At 36.7% G+C, this 21,538-nt stretch overlaps 1 protein-coding gene across 1 annotated transcript; it reads right to left on the bottom strand.

Moving 5' to 3' along the window:
• Window positions 1-19,871: 19,871 nt before the first annotated feature.
• On the bottom strand, window positions 19,872-21,067 carry LOC136230376 (EPIDERMAL PATTERNING FACTOR-like protein 2). The gene is made up of 3 exons (XM_066019432.1): window positions 20,418-21,067; window positions 20,284-20,318; window positions 19,872-20,201 (listed from the first exon to the last, which is right to left on the bottom strand). Exons 1-3 carry the CDS (start codon window positions 20,527-20,529, stop codon window positions 19,959-19,961), a joined length of 390 nt encoding a protein of 129 aa, XP_065875504.1. The 5' UTR covers window positions 20,530-21,067; the 3' UTR covers window positions 19,872-19,958.
• Window positions 21,068-21,538: the final 471 nt, after the last annotated feature.

Raw genomic sequence — 21,538 nt, 5'->3', positions numbered from 1 at the left:
TGACCTTTCTTACCACAGAAGTCACATTGGACAGTCTGTTTGTTATGCCAGCACACAGCTTTTGTGTGTCCTTTCTTCCCACAACAGCTACATTGAGTAAACTATTTATGCTGACCAGTACCTGAGTACTCAGCATGGGGTTTATTCTTAGTTGAACCTTTTATTTGGTCCTGTAAAGTTGTGACATCCTTTCTAAGTTTCTTTGACTCAGTTTGAACCTCCGTGACAAACTTATGTAAGATTTTCATGTTGGTATGTAAATTTGAGTTGTCCTGGAGGAGATATCGGAGGTCACTAAGCTTGACCTCCTCAATCTCGTCGCAGCGCCTGCTGAGTGCCTTAATCTTTTTGTTACACTTCTTAGTTAGTGTATATAAGTCACTCAGGGCATTTACCATTTCGTTTCTAAGAAAAAGTAAGGATGTTACCTCATTGTTGTTTTCCTCCTGCTCAGACTCTCCAGAGAGGTCGGCTTGCTCAGATTGAGATTGGTCAGCTCCATCATCTGCCATGAAACATGTATTGGTTGTTTCATTTTGCTCAGCTTCAGATGATGTTGACTCATCACTGTCACTCCACGTGGCCACCATTGGCTTTTTGCTTCCATTCTTATCTTTCTTCAGATTAGGACAGCTTGACTTAATATGCCCAGTTTGATGGCACTCATAACATGTGACAGGCTTGGAGCTGTCCTTTTTGTATCTGGTGTCACTGGACTCAGCTTTATATCTGTCTCCTCTCTTGTATGGCCGCTTACTATTTCTTTCATTTCTTCTGAACAGCTTTTTCATTTTTCTAGTAAACATGGCCATTTCCTCATCATCAGTTGACTCAGCTACTGTGGAGTCAGCTTTCATCACTAGTGATTTCTGTTTCTTATCCTCAGATTTTTCTTTAGCTTCAAATTTTTCATGGAAATTTCATGAGTCAGCAAGGAATCGATCAGCTCATCATATTTGTATGTGGTCAGGTCCTGAGCTTCCTCTACAGCTGTCTTCTTGGCTTGCCAGCTTTTGGGAAGACTTCGTAAGATCTTCTTCACTTGTTCTTCTTCAGTGAAATTCTTACCGAGTCTTTTAAGCTCATTTATTATGTTGGTGAACCTGGCATTCATTGCTGAGATGTCCTCATTGTCAGTCATCTCGAACAGCTCATACAATCGCATGTGTTGGTTCACTTTGGATTCCTTGACCTTGCTGGTGCCTTCATAAGTTACTTCCAACTTCTTCCAGATCTCCTGTGCTGACTCACAACCTGAAATCTTATTGTATTCTGCAGCATCTAGAGCACAGTGAAGCATATTGATAGCCGAAGCATTATTTTGTAATTTTCTGAGGTCATCCTCTGTCCACTCAGTTTCACTCTTGATAACTTTCTCATTATCAACAGTTTTATAAGGTATATGTGGACCTTGAACTATTGCAAGCCATGCACTCATGTTTGTGGCTTGAATAAAGTTCTTCATCCTATTCTTCCAGAATGTATAATTAGATCCAAAGAATAGGGGAGGTCTAATGATTGATAATCCCTCAGGGAGTATCTGTGTTGTTTGGTTTCCTGGGAGGAAACGAGTGATATTCTCACCCATTTTTCGGGATCAGCTCAAGATTGTTAGATCTTTGAGTAGTGAGCTTAGGCTCTGATACCACTTGTTGGTCCCTAGTAATTAGTTCCAAGGGGGGGGGGGTTAGGAACTAATGTAACTTTTTCGCTTTTAATTATGCTGACTTAATGTTATTTTAAGAGTTTGATAACTCAGCGTGTTGGTCAGCACGTGCGATTGATTAGTCAGACAGTTTTAGTTCTATGCTGACTAAGACTGCTTGACTTGAGAGTTGGGAATTGACACTTGAAAGGTCAGCTTCCAACTTAGCACTCAGATTTACTCAGTTTCAGTTTTAACAATTTATAAGCTGAGTAAATACAACAAGCAACACATGCATATATATATGATAACTCGGGGAAAAATCCTTGATCGGAGCACTTCCCTGTGAGGCGCCGTTGGGATCAGCCGGGGACACTCCGATGCCAAAGTCAGTAAGGAAGATCAAGAGAGCAAACTGAATTGACAAAGGGTAAGTAAAAGTGTACCTTGATAGCCTAGGGATGTAGGCTATATATAGCTAGGAAGTCGTAACCTTCAGCAACTAGAAGGTCTCCATTAATGCTCCATTAATGGCGGTTACTGGTTACCTTTAAGCTGGCGGTTAGCTAATTGATAGCTCATCAATGGTCTTTATGGCCGAGTCAGCGGTTAACCGTTACTATGATGAATCAGGTGAAAGAGGAGATTCGCCTCATAGGTTCGCCAGCGGATCTCACTGAGCTGAACCGTGGAGATCCGCCATCCGGTTCTTCTTGCGGCGTTCTCAAGGTGAATATCCCTTTTGGTCCTTGGGATAATATTCTGTCAGTAAGGTGAATATCCCTTTTCGTATTCTTTGATCCGTCAAGGCGTATGTACGCTCTCCTTGAGAGCTATGGCGGGTCTCCGCTACTCGCTCTCATCGGGCGTATCTCGTTATGGCGTATCTCGCCATGGTCCACGTGGCGTGGCATAATGTTAGAGACCCCTTCCTTTTCCTCATTATTTGCATATTCGCCCCTGCATTAATTATCATTAATTCCACATTAATCATGTATAAATATCTCTTTTAGAAGGAATAATGGTTTGCCATTATTTCTATTAATTTTCCCTTATTCCTTATTCAAGAATAATTTGGGTTGTTATCAGAAGCCCCCCCTAAAGGTATAAAAAGCTCTTTAGGGCTGTCTAAATGGTGTTTTATTTTTCTATCTTGGAGGAAAGTGGACCCGCCCTAGATGGGGGATCATATATGGAAATGATGCGCCTTTTGGGGCTTCCTTATGCGGGATCTTATGAACAAGATCCGCCCTATGTGGGATCATATATGGATATGATGCACTTTTAGGGGCTTTTGATTCCTTGTGGATAGGTGGCCAACCGTATCCATTGTTATCCTCTAGGGGCTTCTTGAGAGTTATATTTCCTTTAAAAAGGAATAACCTGCCCTTTATGGGACCATTTGTTCCTACCCCATAGGATTATGATTCGCCTTTAGGGACTTATTTTCTTCAGTTCTGCCATATTGAGGAGAATGACCCGCCCTTAGGGATCAGTAAGAATGATCAGCCATTTAGGGACTTTTGTGCATTTTGTGGAGGCGAGACTTTGTTATTTCTATGATGAAGATGAGGATTCATTACTTTGATGAAAACGAGACTTCATTGTTTGGATGAAGACGAGGCTTCATTGATTGGATGAATACGAGGCTTCATTGATTGGATGAAGACGAGGCTTCATTGATTGGATGAAGACGAGGCTTCATTGATTGGATGAAGATGAGGCTTCATTGTTTGGAGATGAAGACGAGGCTTCATTACTTGGAGATGAAGATGAGGCTTCATTATTTGGAGATGAAGACGAGGCTTCATTACTTGGATGAAGACGAGGCTTCATTATTTGGAGATGAAGACGAGGCTTCATTATTTGGAGATGAAGACGAGGCTTCATTACTTGGATGAAGACGAGGCTTCATTATTTGGAGATGAAGACGAGGCTTCATTACTTGGAGATGAAGACGAGGCTTCATTACTTGGAGATGAAGACGAGACTTCATTACTTGGAGATGAAGACGAGGCTTCATTAGTTGGATGAACCCTTTGCTTTCCAGAACTATTTTTACTAATGCATTATATCTTTTAGCAAGTAATTTTCTAGAATCTGGTTTAGGATTTCTCCGATTGTTTAGGGTAGGTGGCCAGCCGTACCCCAATGTGTGAACCTTTGTGAAGGTTTAGAAGCTGTTCTATTCCTTCTAGAGGAAGTAAAGCTGCCTAGGGGATCAACTTGCTACCTATCTTTGAGGTGAAGCGATCCGCCCGTAGGACTTGTGAACCCTTCTTTGGGAAGGGAGTGAGAGAGTGTAAAGTCCTTGCGTCCAAGGAATGTTTTAACTCTTTCTCGAATGGTGATCATCTAAAGATGGATCCGCCCATGAGAGTGTTCTCCTATCTTTGAGGAGAAAGTTGAGGGTGTAATGATCTCATGTTTGAGACGATTTTAACCCGCTTTTGATGGTGGTCAATCCTTTTCTTATCTTTGAGGAGAGATTTGAGTTCATTTGAAAGCTCCTGAGGGTCTGTGCTTTTTATCTTTATGGAAAGGGGATCCGCCCGTGATGGGATCAATTGTCCTATCTTTGAGGTAATTGATCCGCCTGTGGAACTTTTCATTCGCCAGCCACTGGGCGTATATCAGCACTAAAAGCTAGGCAAATGAATATAAGAAGTATGGAGAGAAAGAATAAATTATAAAATATAGGATACTATAACAGTTTAATGCACATATAAGAATATGTAAAAATACTGATTTTTAGGCCCATGGTTCCGTCTTTTCTGAGCAACTAGAACCGCATCCTCAATGATGTTTAACTTATGAGTAATCACATCTGGGCTTACTCCTGTGGGGATCTCATTCTCCTATGTAAATATGCTTTCAGACTCAATGCGAACTTTTTTAACATCCTCTTTGATCTCAAGTTTTAATCCTTTGGCGATCCGCACCCGCTTTCCATCAGCAATAAGGAGCGTTTCTGTGTCGCCCAAAGCTGTAGTGACAAGTTAATATTTCTCACCTTCGTCCTCTTTGGATTGTGGGCGGATTGATAGTGACGCCGAGTATAAGTCTCTTTAGCCACCTTTTGGTTCCCGCTAATCATTACTCCTCCTTTGCTGGTGGGAATGTACATTGTCAGACGACGGATGGAAATTAGGGCTGCAATCTCTGGCCCTTGGTCTGGATAGTGTGACCCGCCACTCCAATGATGTCAACAATGGTTGTTTCTATTTGGATCGGATCAACCTTTAGTTTGGCGAATGCACCTTTGGTGATGACATTGCGAGAACTGCCCGTGTCTTTACTCGCTTTATTTTATCTCCCATCCTTGAATTGCCATTGTTACTACCAATGCATCTGCATGTGGAGAGATTACTGGACCTGTTTCTGCAAAAGGAGCAATGGAGGGATGTTTTATCCAGAGCGGATACTTTTGCTTTTTCCACGGGTGGCTGATACACTGGTCCATCTGCTATGACATTAATGACACTTTTGAATTTCTTTTTGGGATCTGTTTTCTGCTTGTCGTCTTGTTATTTGTTATTCTAGACAAAGCTATCCAGTTTGCCAGCTCCCAGCAAGCTTCAGTGTGGTGGCCAACCAATGTGGTGGCCAACCTGTAGTACGCTTTGGCGTTTCTTCCAACGGTTACATGCTCCCCTCCTTTGGGTTCGGGATATGTAATGTCCTGCTTATATTGAATCTTTTCTTTTATATTGTGGCAAGTTGGAAGCTTTAAACATTCTGTCCGCTTCGTACCCTAGGATCCGTGCTGTGAATGGCGAATTCATGTTAACTTGATGGCGTACCTTTCTGCATTGTTCTCTTGTCTATATAGAGCGGCATGCACTCGCCTTTCAATCTCATCATTCGTGTGTTCAATGTTGAATCATGATGGTGAAGCCGGTTCTTGATCTTGATCTCGATCATGTTGAGGTTATGCTTGGAGATATGGTTTAACGCGGATGGATGTTGTCACAACCGTGGGAGCCATTTTATCTAACTTCTGATATCTTGTCTCCGCATCCTTCAACATTTTGCTAACATAATAGATGGAGAACTGCTGACCTTCTTCTTCTTAAATAACCACGGTGCACATATCTTTATCCATGACAGATTGATACAAATGCAGGTCTCCCCTTCAGATTGGTCTGCTCATCAAGGGTGGTTCTGCTAGGAATTGTTTTATACCTTGATATGCTTGTTGACAATCTTTCTAGTATGATGATCCGCCCATTCAACCTCTGGATCTTTCTCACCCATTGTGGGGTTTTCATTTAGGCGCTCTTTTCACCTTTTTCCTCGCATGGCTTTTATTTAGGCGCTCTTTTCACCTTTTTCCTCGCAAGGTTTTTATTTTATCTGGATTTGCTCTAACTCCTTTTTGGCCAATGACATAGTCAAGGAATTTTTCTGAAGTGACTCTGCATATACACTTCTTTGGATTGAGCTTTATTTTTCATATCAGTGTTTGCACTGGTTGTAGTATTAGCAACTCCCTTGTACCTGTGGGTTAGCACTGAAAGAACTCCAGAAGTGGGGCATGCTATGTCCATTATTAAAAGATTGTGGTAAGTCATAAAAGCTATATTCACTTACCTTGGGGATCAATGGCTTGATCCATGGAACATACTTCATAGCAAAAGAATGTTTGCATTTGCCTTGTTGGCAAATATCATGTATGATGCAATTCTCTTTATGGAATTTTTAGTTCATCTTGGAATCAACTTAATAATTCCTTCACGTTGGTCCCTGACTCTAGAATGAACTTAGTCAAAGGATAAAACCGAGTAAATGTTATATGTCAAACAAATTCATAATAGAATTTTAATCGTGCTTGTTTTAATAATAATATCACGTATAACGGTCATAACCATAAAGATTGCTACTGCACATGAATATCATAATGAATTCTTAATAAATAACCATAATGAGAATGGTTTAAGAATAATGTCCTTTTGTATTTCAATGCGCATTAATATCCAAGATAGCATATTTATTTTAAACGTCATAAAAGTTATGACATTCTATATTGGGTAAGATATCTTACATAGTTGCTATTTACTTGCAATTAATATTGTGCATCCATACATTAATGGCATTCAGAGATCATTAAAGCCTCATTTGAATGAGGTGTAATTAAAGAAAGGTGATGATTTAATAATATAGTTATATATAAAATTACTCTTATATCATTTCATTTGTACGAATAAAATGAAAGAGAAAGGGTAGTTTTGGAAGAAAAATACATGTACCATGATTCTCCTCCAATTTGGAGTGTAAGGAAAATTACTCAAAATCCACTCTCACCTACCTTCACATACAACCCTCCAATCTTTAAGGAATTCTCATGTATATCCTAAGAATTTTGCATAAATTAATGTTCTGATCCGAAACCGACACTTGCACTATTTTGTAGTTAGCTCAGGACATGAAAGTTTTGTTTATCCAATTTGGTAATTCATCAGCCCATAATGGCCTTAATAGTTAGGGACAATTACAAGATAATTACAAATAGACTCAATATTTTCAAGTCTCTTGTGTTGGTAACAGAAATTCTAACAATTTCAAATAAACAGTTTTTTATATGAATATACACATCCTTGTAAAAAATGGAATGAAATAACTGTTTGACAAAACAATATTCAAAAATATGAATTTTTGATATTAAAAGTACTATATAGGAGAAAAGCCATATATAGATGGTGAATTGTACAAGGAAAAACCAAATATGATTTTTTTGTAATTTCTTCTAATAGTTATATGCATGTTCATCCAAAAGACCGACCAGATTTAAATCATTTGTAATTACATGAGCCCTTTTATGATATTTTAATATCAAATGACAAAATCACATTGAATGGATGATTTTTTTTTGTAAATCCCAAGATTACGGGTCTTATACATGCGTTTGTACTAATTCAATGATAATATCATATTACACTTGTCATGCATAAAAATATGAGGGCATAGTAAGCATGCAAGATTTAATGAAAGATTTGTGTTTATGACTTCATCTTTCACAGTTTATTAGATTTATCATAATAACATGTAATGATATTCATAGCACTTTATAAGAGTGAGGGATCTCAATTTTCTTTAATTAAAAATGGAATAAGAAAGGGGAGGAAACTTATCTTTTTCATCATAAAATTCCAGATTTAATGTAGAAAACTCTTTCCCACCAATATATGGAGAACTGTATCTTTGGATAGATTTGTTGTACTGATTGAGCCAAAGTTTGAGATTGTGATTTCTATTCTGTTGACTCCATTGTTTTGTTCTTTGTGAAACTCTATACAATCAAGATTTTATGATCTTCTGTTTGTTAGAGATCCACGATCACTGCACCAATTGATAACTCGGGGAAAAATCCTTGATCAGAGCACTTCCCTGTGAGGCGCCGTTGGGATCGGCCGGGGACACTCCGATGCCAAAGTCAGTAAGGAAGATCAAGAGAGCAAACTGAATTGACAAAGGGTAAGTAAAAGTGTACCTTGATAGCCTAGGGATGTAGGCTATATATAGCTAGGAAGTCGTAACCTTCAGCAACTAGAAGGTCTCCATTAATGCTCCATTAATGGCGGTTACTGGTTACCTTTAAGCTGGCGGTTAGCTAATTGATAGCTCATTAATGGTTTTTATGGCCGAGTCGGCGGTTAGCCGTTACTATGATGAATCAGGTGAAAGAGGAGATTCGCCTCATAGGTTCGCCAGCGGATCTCACTGAGCTGAACCGTGGAGATCCGCCATCCGGTTCTTCTTACGGCGTTCTCAAGGTGAATATCCCTTTTGGTCCTTGGGATAATATTCTGTCAGTAAGATGAATATCCCTTTTCGTATTCTTTGATCCGTCAAGGCGTATGTACGCTCTCCTTGAGAGCTATGGCGGGTCTCCGCTACTCGCTCTCATCGGGCGTATCTCGTTATGGCGTATCTCGCCATGGTCCACGTGGCGTGGCATAATGTTAGAGACCCCTTCCTTTTCCTCATTATTTGCATATTCGCCCCTGCATTAATTATCATTAATTCCACATTAATCATGTATAAATATCTCTTTTAGAAGGAATAATGGTTTGCCATTATTTCTATTAATTTTCCCTTATTCCTTATTCAAGAATAATTTGGGTTGTTATCAATATATATATATATATATATATATATATATATATTGAGAGAAAGAGTTTAGAAGTTACTCAGCACGACTTATCCTGGTTCGGCCTCTCTGCCTACGTCCAGTCCCCAGTTCCTCCTGGGATTTTCAATCCAATACTGAGCTCTTTCAAGGTAGAGCATAAACCCTTTACAAGGCAGTGAGTATGCAAGAGTACGTCCTCTATTCGTCTACTCAGCTCCTACTAAGTACTACAACCCAGCACTTAGATTTTTCTACCACTGAATACTTACAACCAAGTACTCAGCTCAACACTCTCAATATTCCTATTGATCACACACTTGTTCTTTTTCAACTAAAGAACACCTTAGATGATTACAAAACAATCAATCTAGCATTTACACAGAGAATAGAAAAGTTGGTGTAAGATCTTTTTGTATTTGAGTGCTTTCAAGATTTTCTCTCTTGTATTTTTCTTTTGATACTTCGGCAAATGATCCAAGGTTCTTGATTTTCCTTTTATAGATGGAAATCTCATCCTGGATCATTTTGAATTGGTTTAGCTGTTGTGTCCAAAACGGCTCTTTTAGGGAACATCTTCTGGTCAGCTTCAGACTGTTCCGCCATTCCCTTCCTCTGTTTTCTTCAGGTGTCAGGTTTTGTCTTCTTGCATCAGACTTGTCTTTTTGTGTCAGTTGTCTTTTACCAATAATCCATAGATCCATGATTCTTGGAATTAGTCTTCTGTGTATTTTCGAGGCTTCAATTATTGGTGCAGAAGATTAGCAGACTTTGTCCTTTAGTGAACGGATCCTTCATGCTGTCCTGACTGTCACTCAGCTTCATTCGTTATCTTCGAATGTTCAACTTCCATGCTGAGTTCCTTCTTAGTCAGCTCCGTTCTGGCAACTTTGAAGAAGACTTCTGAGACTGAGTTCTACTCCACTCAGCTTCTATTTCTTTTATGCTGAGTTCCGTTCCACTCAGCTTTGCTTATGCTGACCTTTGTCCTGTCTATCTTTATATATATTTTTGCACTCAATATTGAACAAACACATTAGTACAATTAAATCAAAGCATTTAAATTTAATTGCCTCTTAATCATGGATGATTTTGTCAAATCAAAATCTTGTGGAAAGGTGTTTCAACAGAGGTTATTTGTTATGTATTGTGACTTTGTTCAACTGTCGATAATCAATGCACAACCTCATTGATCCATCCTTCTTATTTACAATCAACACAAGAGCACCCCAAGGAGAGACACTAGGGCGGATGAACCCCTTGTCAAGCAAGTCCTGCAGTTGTTCCTTCAACTCCTTTAGTTCAGCAAGAGCCATTCGGTAAGGAGGCATAGATATGGGTCTTGTCTCGAGTGCTAAGTCAACACATAAATCGATTACTCTTTCAGGTGGCAAACCTGCCAAATCTTCAGGAAAAACATCAGCAAACTCATTCACCACATCAACATTCTCCAACTCGACACCCTTTGCTTGAGTATCCTTAACATAAGCTAGAAACCCTTCACATTTCTTATACAACATTTTTCTTGCAGCAATAGCGGAAATAAGACTATAAGGAGCCATGCTACGATCTCCTTGAAATTGAAATTCTATCTCCCCAGGAATTTTGAAAGTTACTAACTTGCTATAACAGTTTAAAGAGGCATGATATGAGGCTAACCAATCCATTCCCAAAAGCACATCAAAATCTAACATTTCGTGTAATACAAGATCAGCTAAGAGTTCCCTTTCCCCTACTTTTACTAAGCAATTCTTAGAAGTTAGATTTATGTCAAGGACATCTCCTATAAGTGTTGCCACAGATAAAGGACAATCTAACATAGTGGGTGGTACACCAAATTTCATAGAAAAATAAGGAGAAACAAAGGAATGTGTAGCACCAGGATCAATCAAAACTCTAGCATCAAATGAACATACAGAAATGGTACCTGTCACCACTGCATTAGATGTCTGGGCATCCTAATGTGTCAAAGCAAAGGCTCTAGACTGACCTCGACCTGCTGTTGCATGACTAGGAGCTGAATTAGGACCTCTCCCTCCCAAACCACGACCACCCTCACCTTGACTTCCTGAATTCTGGCCTTTATCACCATAGTGAGAAGCTGATTGAGTACCAATAAGAGGAGTAGAAATGGTATCCTGACTCACAATTTGTGTGGTGTTACTGTTTGGGCAGTCCTTTCTTCTATGTCCCACCTGTCCATAACCAAAACAAGCCCCAGTTGCTTGATGGCATGGAGAGTTACCATGGAATGTACCACAAAGCTGACAAGTAGGGAATGTTGATCTAGAGGAACTTTGACTATTCTGAGTACCAGTAGACTGCGCTCTCTGACCATGTATCTGATTATTCTTGGAGTATTGCCCTCCTTGACCAGGTAAGGAATGGGACCCATGAGATACTAAATAGTTACTTCCCCTGCTATGCTGACCACTATGGTTGTCATATCGAGCACGTTTGTTCTGTTCATGAGCCCTACGCTGATCATCAAACATCTCTATCTGTTTAGATCGATCCACCACCTCCTCAAAGCTAGACAATCGTAAAGGAGCAATTCGGTCTAAAAGTCGGTCTCGAATTCCCCTTTCAAACCTCCTAGCCTTCCTTGAAGGAAAATAGGCAAACGTTTGGCAGCGGAAATATAAATTTTTTAACCTTTTTTCCATTAACCCAAGATCCGTTAATCGTTATTTCATATAAAGAGGGATAGAAGGAAATACCTTTCGATGTTCTATCTACAGTTGCAATCGAAGTGCCCACAACTCTTACTTCGAGTTCCCGAGCACAAGACAAAAACACAATCCAAAATCAAGTTAGATATCAACCGTATAAAACAATCAAGAATAGATTGTCTCTAATAAATCAACACAAGATCAAGGAATAAGAGAAAGAGATGAAAATCAATTGAACGGAAGGAAGCGGTGGATAATCTCGTCCTCTAGTATGGGTCGAAATTCTCTCTCCCGGGTTGAGTATATGTCTTTCGAAAATCACATATAGGGGGGTATTTATATTCTCTTGTATCTAAACCCTAGTTAGATAGAATTAGGTTACTGAATAAGAATTTAATTCGGAATATAATTCTTATTTATTATTTACAATTATATCTTAAATATAAAGATAATAATAATAACCTTATAGGATAATAATATGAGCAATTTAATCTCATTAAAACTCCTAACTTATTTATCCTTTAATTAATTTAATTCACAATTATAATCTAATTAGAATTGTTAAAATCAAATTAAATATTTATGTATTCATCATACATAAAAATCGCCCCAACCCTATCTACTGGGCCTTAGTGGACTCAGTTGGGCTTCCATCAATTAATTAACATGCGTTTCTCTTTTGGGCTCTAAGTCTTATGTGTGACCCATTAGGTTCTTATTGCTTCTAGCCGTATGCAACTATTAAATTAATTTTCACATAATTATATTTAATCTTTGCATAACGGAATGAGTACGCGAAATGTGATTAGCAAATCCGAAACATTCCCCCAGAGCTATAAGAAGACAGGTTGATTCTGTCGTTGACCTTTCCGTATTAGTTACAGTATAATTCGATCCTTTATCAACTACATCCTTGAACTGAATCTTATGACTATGGATAATGTCAAGTCACATATAGCGAGACGTTCGTTTTACTTGTATAGGCCGAGTCAACTCCAATTAGATAGGTTAAGTGAAATCTGTATTTCAAGTCTTAAGCTATCACATTGCAAGGATTTAGAGTCAAGTCTTCCACAAGCGATCCTTGGACGTATCTCCCATTTATCGGGAGTGACAAATGCTCAATCCAATGTATAATTATCCTACAATTACTTCCTGTGATACCCAACGTCTGCCGTTCACACCCCAGAGTCATCTCTGTTATGGATCGTGTTACAACAGGATCAAAGCATCACATTCCATAATCCAGAATCACCAATTAACATTCCTTTGAGTCTAAGGATTACTTATACCTATTAATACCAATGAGATGAACAGGTGACAAGGATGAATCTACCCATCCTGTTATCTCAAGTCGGGTCCCCAATCCTAATGAACTCCCTTTCATTGGATCCATGCAACTGTCCAGATTATCTGTATATCTGAAGCTTGTGAGATCAGCTTTCTGTCTTGACAGAAGATATTGTTACATGCAAGTCTCAACAGTGATATGTCAATCCTAAACATATTACTTGACTTGGGGTGGTTTTAAGTTTATTAGTTTATTATAAAGTTTCGTCTCACTTCATGCATGTATGAACACTTTATAATCACTTTAAACAAACTTAGGGATTTCCTTTTGTTAGACTTATTTAGTTCTTTAAAAGGGATTGCCTTTATATAGTTACAAAACCATATCTTATTAAAACAAATGATATAAAGAACACTTCATTCATATTTAGTTTATATCCTAGAACAATTGTTTATAGGACACTAAACCCCAACATTCCTCTCCTCAGTTGGGATAAGATGTTCACCAAAACGAGCAAGTCGAGTGAATTTCATTTCATATTCACTCACAATCATACCACCCTGCTTCAGCACTTCAAACTCTAAAGCTTTAGCCTCCTTAACACTAGGAGGAAGGAACCTCTCCAAGAAAGAATCACGAAACTATGGCCAAAGGAAAGTGTTATCAAGTCCATTCCCTCTCTTGGAAAGATACCAACTACGTGCCACTCCTTGTAACTGATTCCCTGCTAACAATACCATCCTAGCACTGGTGCATCGCAAGACCTCATAAGATTTGTCCATAGGATCTGTTACAGAACCCTCACCCGAAAACTTTGGAGGTTGTTACCTCAAGAAGTCACTGAGATCTTGGAACTGAGCTCTATCATTAGGTATAGCAGATCACGTAGTTCTTGGTTGTCTGTTTTCCCCTACCACATTTGTTAGCCTTTCAACTGCTTGAAAGAACTCTTGCAATCCAGCAGCCAAATCAGTGTTAGATATTTGAGCAAGCTGAGAGGTTGAAGCTGTACGAGTGGGCTGAGATGATCCTCCAGCTGGTTGCAATATTGGTTCAGATGCTGGAGCTGGTCCTCCAATAGGGTGTGAAGCTCCACCATCAAGTTAGGATTAATTCTCCACGGTCACCCTACTCCTAGTACTAGCATTAACCGTATTCCTGCCTCTTCCTCTTCCTTTAGGAGGCATGATTACCTATCCATGCAGCAGAATTAGACACTTTAGCAAATGAGGTAATGAAAATGAGTAATTAGGAAGACCCAAATAGATATGCAAGATAAGGGATACGAACAGAACACGTGAATCCTATACAGTAAGTCTATAAGAACCTAAACCTAGGCTCTGATACCACCTTTGTCACGATCCAACCCAGGCCATGACCGACGCATAAATTAAATTAACTTTAACCTATGCTAGCCTTAATTCTGAACTAATGGAAATTCCAAAATTTACTAACAGAATATCAAATTCGTTGAAATTACATCATAAACCTTAAAGGAACCTAATTATTCAAGTCAAATCTCAATAATCAAAAGTCTCCAAAAAATGATATAAAGCTAAATAATTAAGCAGTCTCCTTCAACATCAATCCAACGGTTACCTCACGAACAGAGACCTTAATCTGGAAAAGAAAGATTCAACGTGGTATGAGATTTTCGTCTATACGAGCGAAAACCTCAGTGAGCAGTAGCTATAGCACACAACAGAAAAGGAACAGGCAGGCAGGCTGATACTTTTGAATTATGACAAATATAGTTCAAAATGTAATATTTCGAAATCAGTTAAACCAAAGGGGCAAAATAATATAATCAATTCAAATGCTGGTAATCAATTGTCAAACATAATACTAAAGCCTTTCAAAATGTCAAAAATTACAATAATCAGAAAATAAGACAAAAGCTTCAAAACACATGGTACAGTGTAACAGAGTGATGATACTGCACACCACCAGGGCCAGATAAATGGTAAGCGTGCTACCAATAACAGATATAGATAACAGATAATTGTCTTCACCGATCTTATGCATGATTCTAATGCTGACACCACTGACGACAAACTGACAACTGACAATCTGACTCAAGACAAATGCAAAGTCCTAATGTTATGAAGATCGGTGAGAGGCCAGATAACAGATACAGATATACTGAGCACGTGTACCAGTTTGAAAACATATAGTATACATATATAAATCAGAAAATCATAACTGATTGAACGAATTATCAGGTTTCTAAAATAAAGGTAATAACTGCGATAAATCGCGTATCAGAAAATACAAATCATATCAAATCAAATCTTAATAATTTCATTGTAACTGATAGTAAAACAAATCAAATATAAGGGCTTGTTCCCAGAATATACGCTCTAATTCTAAGGATATTTAGTAAACAGAATGTTCAAAATCTACGCTTTATAAAAGGAAACATATAATCAAATGTCAATTTTTGATACACTTTAAAGTCTGATATTTCAATCACACAATATCGTGTACTATAATTACCACTCACCTGAATTTTAAACCGAAGCAAGAACCAAAGAGCTCGTCTTTCAATCGACTGAAGGGATATCAGAATTTCCTATCGGGTTCAATAAAAAGAGAGAGTGAATTAACTAAGCTTAATCATATCTAAACTAATGGAGACAATTAACATATTAGGGAAGAAGTAATTAAACCCTCACTAATCAATAAACTAAGAATTTTTTTAAAACCATAAGACTAATTTTAAATACTGCTACATTGGAATCAAAAATTTGGAAGACAATTCCATAAAGGAAAAAAAATATAAAATCATTACTCAATCTCTCATTTAGAATATATATATATATATAAAATAATGGAGAAAGGTTTTGAATAATAAAACTCCATTAAAGCAACCACCAAAATAAAAATGGAATAGGACAAAATTGAACCATTAAACTTTAATTCAAAACAAAAATTGATGTTTTAGGATAAGACCAAGACATAAGCACTTTCAAAAGACTCAAATATGGATTTTTTTTTAAATCGAAAATGTTGCAGCAAAAGCCCAAACTTGGTGCGCAAACGGACGAACTATAAGTTGATTAAAATAGTAAAGTATGGGTGCAGGGGTTGATTAGATAAAAATTAAAATATACAAAGAATCAGCAACTTACTTTTTCAATTCCAAAAGCCACCGATCAAGATTTTGCAGGAGCTATAGTATGGAAGTTTTAAAATTTGGAACAACACGAAGGAGGGCGGCTGCAGTTTCTTTTTGTTTTGGGATACAAGGTTAAAACTGTGTTTAAGTGACTAAGGGTAAAATTGGTAAATGTAATTAGGTTGTAACAAAAAAACCTACTTAATACAAATAGGGTTATTTATTAAAAAGCAAAGTAACTATAAATTATATCTATATATTTATAAAATGCCCAAAATTAAGGTTATTACACTAACCGTCGATCTAATTATGGGGTTATGACTTGAAAAGTTATTAGTCATCTATTAGCGTTATTGGGGTGACTGGTCGGTCATAGGTCTGACATCTTTGGCAACATGTATCTTTTTTTGGAGTGGATATGTGTTAGAGTGATAGATCAACTAAGGGTTAGCAAGGTTTATTGTGTTTGCGAACGAAATAATATCAAATAAAATAATAGCATGTTTAGCGAATAAAATAGTATAATTTTACATGCATAAACATTAAAAATCTTTTTTTAGTCATTAAATAAAAAAAATAGTTTGAGCAGATAGAGACAAAAATGAAAAGAGGAATGAGATAAAGAGAAGTAAAGCTCTTCCATATCCTCCTAATCTAATTTATATTTTACTATAATATCAAATAAAAGAATTTTGAAATGGGCCGGATATCAAATGATAATTATTACATATAAATAATATTCGATATTATTCATGAGTTATTCACGAGCTTCTATCGAGCTTGTTCACGAGTCTCTATCGAGACTGTTCATGAACATTATAATCAAACTTGTTCATGAATTTGTTCACGAGCCTAAAATTGAGTATGCTCGTAAGCTTTCGAGTTGAGCTTTATCGTGCTCAATCTTAACTCATTTATGAATTGAGCTTCTAAATCGTATTCACGAGTGACTTATTTATAAATCGAGTCGAGCATTTGAGCGGCTCTACTCATTTACAACCCTAGGTGGGAGGACTATTGGAGTGCCTCCTGAGCGACCCGAAGTTGAGCCTGAATGCTCCATTTCAGACGCATGCTTTCCCTTTACCTCATTTACCGTTTCCTAGATAATTTCAATACTATAAATGAACTGCCTAATGATTCCATGAAGGAATCATAGTCGATTTGGATTCAAAGAACCCCAAACATGCATCTAAGCGTCAATCTAATTATAGGGTTATGACTTGAAAGTTATTAGTCATCTATTAACGTCTGCTGGGGTGATTGGCTCAGTTTCGGGTCTGGCATCTTTGACAACATGTATTATTTTTGGAGTGAATATGTGTTAGAGTGATAGATCAACTAAGGGTTAGCAATGGTTTTTTTTTTTTTATCGTAAGTCATGTATGCATAGTTCAGCTCACACTCACCGCACCAAATTCATTTGTGAGAAATCTTTAAGGGCATCTTTTGTTTTTTTTTATGTAGCTGAGGTCTACAACGAGGATGAACAAATGGTTAAACGAGGGCAGGTGACTAACGTTTGCACTTCAATGCCAAAGTTAGTTAAGGATCCCAAAGGAAAGGATGAAAAAAGTATTTACAGTGAGACTTTAGAGAGAATGTGAGTTTGTACAATGATTTTATGAGAGTTTCTCATATCTATAAGAGTTGGAGCAATTATTAATGGATCATTTTATTGTAATTGCTCTGCTTGGTGTGTATGGATACGTCATTAGATTGATAGTTGTCATGTTAGTATCTTCGGCATGCATTTTGTGTATGTTGGCACTTTATATAGCCAATTGAGAGATGAGATTGAGCGGAAACGACTCCTTCTGGGGGCACATGGAATTATTTTATTTCTCTATTATCAATAATTACTATTGATCATTTATGCATTGATTCAAAATGGTGATCCAAATTAAAGCTCAATAAAAAAAAAAATCATAAGATGTGACATAGCATGAAGGAAAAGTAACAATTACTAAAAGAAAGATGTGAAAAGTTAGGGTACATATTAAATCAATTTGATGAATCTAAAACCCAAACAAAATAAAACAAACTAAATATAAATAAACAAGCATATATGTATGTACCATTCAATGAGAAAAGAAGGAATCTGTAAAATTGTACTAATTGTTTCATAATTCAATATATATGAGTTGAGGGATTAAGATATTTGATTAGGAAAACTTATTTATACAGCACAGCAAAGCACAGGAAAAGATGTTGAAAAAAGAGTAAATGAGAATCAGAATCCGTTTTGCACTTGTAGAAGATCAGCTTTTAGCAGTGTGTCCAATAACCAACATTCTTTCCATATCTATATCCCCTTTTAATTAATTCTATTTTATTGTATTGGTTTTTCAATAGCCACACGTGACTGTCCCATCTGAGTCTACCTTTTCCAAGGACTACTCTTTTTTATTTTTATTTTATTTTATCTGGGTTGCTCATCATGGGGTACCTTACCTTGTATCAGGTTTCAGCTCAGGTTTATTTACAAAGAAAAATAACAGTACTAAAATATTAATTTAACATAACTTCAAAGATTCCAACCCCTATAAATTCTACAAAATATTAACTAAATATTAAATTTCATTATCATATTATTGAGGGTTCAAAATATTAAAGAATTTTCAAAGACAACATTATATATAAATATATATACTCGTGGGTCAAATAATGTGTGATATTGTCCGTTTTGGACAAATTCAACACATTGGGTCTCACAGTTTTAAAATATATCTACCTTACTAATAAGTATGGGTCACTCTCCCCTCATTTCCGATATGAGATCCGGTTTATTCTTACTTTATTGTCATTTAGGTCGCTCATTGCTTAGACCTTCTACTCTGGGGCTATTCACTCCGGACTGGATCGTTCAGGAACGTGTGCAGATAAATTAAAAAGGTGATTGATAAGAAAGAATAGTTTTACTATTGTTCATTGATACTAGGGTTGGTCTGAAATTGATGTCTCCATGTTAAGTCATGTCTACAAGAAAGGTGTATATTAGTAAGTAATACTATTAATCTTGTATTGTACCTGCTTCTTTTATTAAATATTTGTTCTTGTATATTTGAGTGTGTTATTGGCCTAAAAAGGAAGGATCTTTTCTCCAAATCTACATACATAGTACCACTCCAATCCAACTGTATTTTCTTAATTTAAGCTACTGACATCTTCATCTTCATCATTTATATTTATTCTTAAAAACTAACTCATCTTATTCATGTTTTACAGCCAGATTTCATAACTCACACCTATTTATAACACCATTCGTAGCATGTTTGAGAAACTCATGATTAGCTCTTTTCTCTTACACGTCAAGCTTTGCTATCATTGCAATAAATTCAAACCCCTTTCCCTGATTTTGCCATTTTCTTCATCATTTCTTTCCTTTAATTCCAATTAACCTTTCAAGATGCTACTAGTAGCAAACTCAATACCTTTAAAAGTAACAATTTGTTCAATTAAGGTTAGACAGTAACTGATCTCGGATCCATTGAAAGGGAGTGTTTAGGATGCTTTCTCTTTATTATATAGTTGTTCAATTGATATTTTTTTTAGTGTGTTTGCACAAAATCTCAATTCAATGGAGTTTTGGGACGTTTTTCAGTGACTATAGTGGGTGCTTGAAACTCCGCCTAATTAAGATAGTAGCTTTTAGTTAATCAATTGGATGCATTTCCCACTTAAATCAACCTTAATTTGCAATAAATTAGATTAAAGAAGTCTAACAAGATTAATTTTTCTTCAAAGTCTATGATATTCATAGAAACTTAAAGATAAAATGGTTGAATTTTATGTTTAGTTTCCCATGTCTTGAAGGGGTGAATTGTGTAGCTATATGATATTGACATTTCAATATGATTGCATGATCATTTGGAGATATTGTTCCAAAATGTGGACCATGAAAAAACTTGTAATAAAGATGGCAGGCAAGGGAACAAAATAAAAGGGAATAAAAACAACATAATCCACAATTCTAATTAATTAGCAATTGAAAAAGAAGCAAGAATTAGAATTAGAATAGAGAATATATATATATATATTAACTCAAGCACTAATTAATTACAATGTTTATCCAATAACCAAAAAATTAAAAAGTGTTTTAATCATGGATTAAAAATTAAATTGCCACATTTGCATTTCCAACTCATTGGTTTATAATTAGAAGCATCATCTCCTCTTGCATAAGCTACTGATGAAGAATAATTTTTGTTGGCATGGTTTATTTGGGGATTTGTAGGCACCTGAATAGCTTCACAATGTCCACAGCTACTGCATCTTCTTTCACATCTTGGTGGCCTTGAACCTATCTGAGATCTCATCATCGTTTTTTCTTCTTCATTTACTGTCTAATTAAACCACCATAAACTTAATCAATAATCAACCATAAATGTGTTTAATTTAATTAAAGAAAAATAGAAGAATCCTCACCTGTGAAAAGCTAGGAGATTTAGGATGAACTCTACCTGCAAATCAGAAAAAAGCAACAAACTTTCACTTCAGACAACTGCAGAAACTACAAGTTTTGGATACTCAAATTGAAAAATTAGAGGAAACCCATTTACCTTGTGCCATGAATCTCAGTTGGGTGGAGCTTGAAATTAAGAGACAGATTAAGGAAATGGAAATAAAATAGCTATGGTTATGGTGATGATGATGAGGATGACTAGAACCCATATCTAAAAAATGGTAGGATAATAGGGTGAAGTTAAATTATAGATATAAGAAGAGGATTAGGAGGAAAAAGAGGAAGAAAATCAGGAATTGAAAGACACATTAGAATTGAAAGATATGATAGTGAAGTTGAGGTGATAGAACAAGAGAAGGAGCAGGACAAGAGAGAAGAAGGCAAGAAGCATAACCTTGGTTAATGAGCCTGAAACAGTGAAGTAACAAAGAGAAAAGAGAGAATAGTAGAATTAGCTGAGAAGGATAGAAAGAGAAAAAGAAGGAAAGGGAAACACCAAGAATTCCACTAAATAAATACGGATGACAGATAACCACAAACAGACATATTTCTACAGCTGTGTATAATTTCATTCATCCATAAGGGTGGATTTTGCCGCCATTAAATTATATATTGAGAGAGAGAGAGAGAGAGATGTGTTTGAATGAAGATGATAGAGTGAGGTATCCTCTCATCCTCGTATCTCTCTTGAATCATGTGACTGAAATGGCATGTGATACGCCCATATCATACTGATAACCATGTACCCTCTTCTCTTTTGTCTCCTTTTATGAGAAAGCTTGGGTTGGGTTGGGTACTTGTGCTTCACTTTTTGAGAATTCCATTTTTTTATTATTATTGTAGATAGACATTGATCATCTTTGAGTGGGCTATCTATCTCAGGATTCTAACATTTGTTTGTTATACAGCCCTGTCCAGGTATCAGTATGGGTCTTAGGCCCAATCCCATGTATAAATAAGACAACAACTATAATATCCATATAGCCTGGAATTTTTAAGTAAAGGAAGAAAGAAGAAACAAACAAACATCCAAAACAAGGACAACCAAATTAGACCAATTTTCAAGTGGGCCAATTTGCAACTTTTTTAAAATCGTGAAACGTCTGACTTTAAAATTATAAAGAAGTCGGACCAAGTTTCTTTACAAAGTGTGTAATGGAAGAAGTCCAATGAATTTCACCTATCTGACTTGTTGATTATAAAGTTGGTATCAAAGTT

Source organism: Euphorbia lathyris, chromosome 5, assembly GCF_963576675.1.
Source record: "Euphorbia lathyris chromosome 5, ddEupLath1.1, whole genome shotgun sequence".
In the NCBI taxonomy this organism is placed as follows: domain Eukaryota; kingdom Viridiplantae; phylum Streptophyta; class Magnoliopsida; order Malpighiales; family Euphorbiaceae; genus Euphorbia; species Euphorbia lathyris.
This window is presented reverse-complemented; position numbering and strand designations above follow the sequence as displayed.

Coding starts and splice junctions, on each gene's coding strand:
- LOC136230376 (XM_066019432.1), bottom strand. CDS start 20,529: ATGGGTTCTAGTCATCCTCATCATCATCACCATAACCATAGCTATTTT. Junction 20,319..20,417: donor ACTGAGATTCATGGCACAAG/GTAAATGGGTTT, acceptor TCTGATTTGCAG/GTAGAGTTCATCCTAAATCT. Junction 20,202..20,283: donor AATCTCCTAGCTTTTCACAG/GTGAGGATTCTT, acceptor TGGTTTAATTAG/ACAGTAAATGAAGAAGAAAA.